Source organism: Phytophthora infestans, genomic scaffold (genome assembly GCF_000142945.1).
Source record: "Phytophthora infestans T30-4 supercont1.47 genomic scaffold, whole genome shotgun sequence".
Classification (NCBI taxonomy): Eukaryota; Oomycota; class Peronosporomycetes; order Peronosporales; family Peronosporaceae; genus Phytophthora; species Phytophthora infestans.
The window spans coordinates 101052-106235 of record NW_003303712.1 but is presented as its reverse complement, the minus strand read 5'-3'; the positions used below and the strand labels follow the sequence as shown (position 1 = coordinate 106235).

The window sequence follows — 5184 nt, the reverse complement described above, 5'->3', positions numbered from 1 at the left end:
ACGGGTATGGCCGTCTCTTGGACAACGTTTGAGCTCGACAAGGACCCCACCGTATGGCTAAGTCGTACCAAGTCGAAGCTTAAGATAGTGGTAAATGCTGAGATCGAGACCAAGTCGTACTACAAGGACAAAACATATGAATTGTACAGCTACCACGCAGTTGTGGGCGGGTTGAAGGCCAACACAGAATATTTTTACAAGGTCGGCAATGCAGACAATGAACACTTTCAAAGTGGAGAGAGCTCGTTTACGACGGCGCGTGCTAGCGGCGACAAGAGTCCGTTCACGATCGCTGTGTATGGTGATCTGGGGGTAGACGACAACTCTGTGGCTTCCAACAAGTACGTGAACAGTATTGTGGACGAAGTCGACTTTATCTACCACGTGGGCGACGTCGCCTACGCAGATAACGCATTTCTTACCGCCAAAAACGTGTTCGGGTTTTATTACGAGCAAATATACAACAAGTTCATGAACTCGATGACCAACGCAATGCGTCACGTGGCGTATATGACGGTCGTCGGGAACCACGAGGCCGAATGCCACTCACCGACGTGCCTTCTTTCGGACAGCAAGAAGGACCAACTCGGCAACTATTCGGCGTTTAACTCACGGTTCCGAATGCCATCGCCAGAGACTGGTGGTGTACTGAATATGTGGTATTCTTTTGAGTACGGAAGTGCTCACTTCACATCGATTTCGTCCGAGACAGACTACCCGAACGCACCAAGCAATGCGTACCACACGAATCGAGTCTATGGCGGCTTTGGTGACCAGTTGGCTTGGCTGGAAGCAGATCTGAAGGCTGCACATCGCAATCGTGACAATGTACCGTGGCTTATCGTGGGGATGCATCGACCGATGTATACAATCCGCTCCTGTGGCGCGGAAGGCGTGCCCAACAACGAATATGAGGCGTTGAATGTGCAGGCAGCTTTTGAAGACCTCTTTATAAAGTACAAGGTGGACCTAGTGCTACAAGGCCACGTTCATCTGTACGAGAGGCATTACCCGACAGCGAACAGTAGCGCTGTCATGTATGGTGTCTCGAATGATACCAACACGTATGAAAACCCTCGGGCCCCCGTGTATGTAATTGCGGGATCCGCTGGTGGCCCAGAAGGTTTGTTTAAGTTCGAGAATCCGCCGTCTCCCGATTGGCTTGTGCTCATGGATAACACGCACTATAGCATTACGAAGTTAACTGTGACTCCGACGAACCTCACACTGACGATGGTTGAGAGTGCTACTGGCACAGTTTTTGACGAATTCTCCATTATCAAGCTGTATGACAGTCAAGCTAAGTCTCAATCTCAATTATACTAGCTGTAAAGAACGATTATTGCTCAGTCGGGCGATTCTCTGCTTGCAGGTCGTGTCTTTGAACTGTACTGGTATGACAGCTCCTTTTAATTAATGTACCGGTATTATTAAATATATACCTTCCACTCACACTGGTCACAATCATTATGATACATAGTACAGCAAAATCTGTCCTTAAAATGAGGACGAAATAAGATGCAAGATCTTAAAATATCGAGTGATTTTGTCCTTAAGACCTCGATTATAAGGACAAAAATCGAGCGCGCCAAGCGCAATTGCCTCTGTCTGATATGACAGTTGAGACACCCGACGTCACTTTGTATGCAATTAAAATTATACTTGATTAAACTATTTCATTTGACGATTTTTGTCCTTAACATAAGGACAAAACACTCTCCGGGAAGTCATTCCAGACACAGTACGGCACAGCAGCTCATGCAATAACGCGTAGGTTTAGCGACGAGTTGCTAGTACGGTTGTAAAAAGCTAATACAGGAATTCAATTCAATATATGCTCATATGAGCATCTATTAAAACTGAGGCCAAGCAAGGCCATTAACTTTTGGTCCTCATATTTGTCCTTATTTTTTTCTTGTTGGGGTTAAGTACATGTAAACTACCCTAAGCGCTCAATTAAAATAGAGAGTCCCATGGGCGTTTTATTCATGTATCCAGCGTAGGCGTTCAAATACAGAGTGTCGCTAAGAACTAGAAGAACGGCGAGGTGGTTAAGATGACTCTACAGTCGTAGTTGAGCGCTATCACTTCAATTTTACAACAGTGCATTCGCGATGCAGCGAACAGCTCCAGATCACCGGCGGACAACTCCCCGCTCTTTAGTGAGGATATGTACTCCTCATCAACCAATCCAGCCATTTCCTCCAAGTCCTGGATATAGTCCGCCAGGGTTGATTCATACTAGGTGTACGATGCACCGAGACTGTGTCGAAGACAGCAAAAAATACTGGACTGTATATCACCTTGGTAGATACCACTCTGGCGGAGAGATTGTTGGACATTGATGTAAAAGCCAGCCAACGGGCAGGCGACCGGAAGCCAGATCCCCAAGGACCTTTACGCAAGTGTCGAGTCGACAATGTTGAAGGTACGACATTTTGACTTGGTTTCACTATTCGGACCAATCAGATCGAGTGTAGGCGCGTGTTTTTTCAGGTTATTGTGTAGTGTGCATGTAGAATCCAGCTAAAAACTCCTTTGAATATATTTCTCACTTTCATTTCTACCTTCTGCCGAGCATGTGCCAAATCAACAGGTTTTGAGCCCAATGGTCAGCAACTCAGACGCAGACGCTGCTACGGAGGCAGTCCCCGCCTCCCCCGCCGCCCACGAAAGGGGCGAAGATCATCACGAAGAGAAGGTCACGCCGGACGCTGGAGCGCTCGCGGCTCTCATCACTAAGCTCACGGCCAAAGTGGACAGCTTAGAGCGGTCGCTGGAGACGCACCAGCAGCGTGCGGCCGTCACGCCACCCGGTGCGGGGGCTGGGCTGGGCCAGAGCGTGTACCGTCAGGCACTGCAGCACGGAGGTAGCTTGGGCATGCAGCGCATGCAGCTGCATGAGCTCGGCGCCTCGAACTTCGGCATGGGTGCGCAGACGCCTGGGGGTTTATGGTGGTCTTGGTGCTGGGCAACAAGCAGGAGGCACAACGGTTCCAGGCCCAAGAAGCAGCTCAACAGGCCCACAGCAGCAGCAACCAGCTGCGCAGTACCAAGCACATCGACCTGCGCCGCTGCATCTTAACAAGAGAGTGCTGCCTGCCAAGGATGCAAGGATCTTCATGAGAACTTCGACGGCAACGAGGTCTACAAGGGACTTGGGAGCGGCTTCGAGCAGTGGGCGCTGCTGTTCATTGATCAGATCGAGATGGCGGAGCAGGCGTGTGGTTACGCCTGGCCTGAGCGCTACAAGGTGAACAAGTTCGGCCAGCATCTACGTGGTAAAGCTGAGCTCTTCTTCCAGCAGCACATCATGTGCTGGTGGGCCACGCAGCCGACGATTTGGTTTGTGATGGATCAGATGCACTTGTCGTTCAAGCGGGAGCTCTCGACGCAACCAGGAATGAAGCTCTTTAGCGCGAAGAAGGACCCGTCGCGATCGTGGAAGGAGCACTTCTTGTACTTGAATGCTCTCATGATGGCAACGAACGCGTCACCAACGCTAGTGCTGGAGAACATCGTCAAGTACGCGGATCCGGACTTGAGGCACGCCTTGATGGCCAAGTGTGACATCACGCGACCGGATCCTCTCCAACAAGCGAACGAGCTGGTCGTTTGGGCGCAGATGATGACTGATGAAGATCGAGCGCCAAAGCATCTTGGTAAGGAAGTCGTTAACGCAGTGGCTGAGTCCCAAGAGGAAGCGTGGCGATGTCACAAGTGCAAGAAGGTTGGACACCTGAAGAAGAGCTGCTCGGATCGTTCCGCTGGAAGCAACAAGGACCAGCCAGTAAAGTTTGCACTTGCCGCCGGTAGCGACTTCAAGTCCGTGGACACTACGAGCTTGATTTCTGGACAGCGGTGCCAGCCGACATCTTGTCAATGATCCTGCGCTACTGGCTAACGTAGTGCAGTGCTCTGATGAGGACACCTGCATGTTACCGGACGGTCGAACAATGGACGTAGCCAAGAAAGGATCGGGGATTTTGAGAGCTATTGTCGACGGAGTCGCGGCTGAGGTGGAGCTCAGTGCGGTCTACTACGCCCCGAAACTCGCGCAGAACCTGATTTCATACATACGAAAAAGGGTTCGACGTTCGCGTGCATGTTCTCCGCACGGACGGTGGAGAGAGTACCGAAACGTGGATCTCTTCTGCAAAGAAAACGGAGTGACTCGTCAGGTGTCAGAAGTCGGAAATCAAGCTGCAAACGGCAAGGCGGAGCGGATGCATCGCACGGTTCTCAACATGGCTCGTTGCATGGTGTTCGGTGCAGGATTGCCGCTGAACTTTTGGGGTGACGCGGCTGAGTACGCGACGTACGTGCTGAACCGGAGCTCGTCACGCGCTAACGAGGATCGGAAGTCGCCACTCGAAGTGCTGACTGGCGAAGCACCAAACCTTCGCGACATTGTCATGTTTGGATCAAAGTGCTCGGTGTTTCGTGACCCTGGAAAGCGCGCCATGAAGAAGAGGGCGTGTGAGGGCGTCGTCGTCGGCAAGGACGGATCGACCAAGGGGTACAAGGTGTACCTGCCTTCGGAGAACAAGGTGATCGTCACGAGGCATGTGCAGAACATCCGCGCGTTGGAGGAGAAATCCGATGTGAAGACACCGACTGTTCAGGCTCCCACGACGACATCACCACCGGCACCACGTTCCACACCACGAAGATCTCGCCGCTCACGCCGCAAGTCGCGCCACCGTGCTGAAGCTGATGGAGACGTGGAGGTTGACGAGTCGAGGCGGACCACTGAGCCTGTGGTTTTGACCGTATCCGAAGTTAGGGATGTCAATGCCCACGCTGATGACCCGGAACCGAAGAACTACAGAGGCGCGGAAGTGCGCCGAGAGCGCGCTTTGGGAGGCAGCTGAAAAAGAAGAACATGAAGCTCTGTGGTGAAGTGCTTTTTCAGAAATAAGAGAATGGGCCTGACGCGGGGTCACTATCCCGAATCAGTGACAATTTCAAGTGATTAGAGAGGATTTGGGTTGGCTGGCACGGATGCAAGTTGCCTGTGGTGGATTAACCATGGCGAGCAGCACCCCGTATGGAATGACGATGGATCTGATATGAGCGACGTACGAGAAGGCAAGATCCACCAAGACTTACCTCGGATCCACCCTTACCTGGATTCACTAAGATGGATATGGGATATACTATACAAGAGTGGATCGAGTGTGG

General features: G+C 51.5%; 1 protein-coding gene across 1 annotated transcript; it reads left to right on the top strand.

Moving 5' to 3' along the window:
* Window positions 1-6: 6 nt before the first annotated feature.
* PITG_16948 (calcineurin-like phosphoesterase) lies at window positions 7-1265 on the top strand (the record flags this gene model as incomplete). The annotated part of the gene is made up of 2 exons (XM_002897127.1): window positions 7-1199; window positions 1259-1265. 2 exons carry the CDS (start codon window positions 7-9, stop codon window positions 1263-1265), a joined length of 1200 nt encoding a protein of 399 aa, XP_002897173.1.
* Between the last annotated feature and the right edge of the window lie 3919 nt (window positions 1266-5184).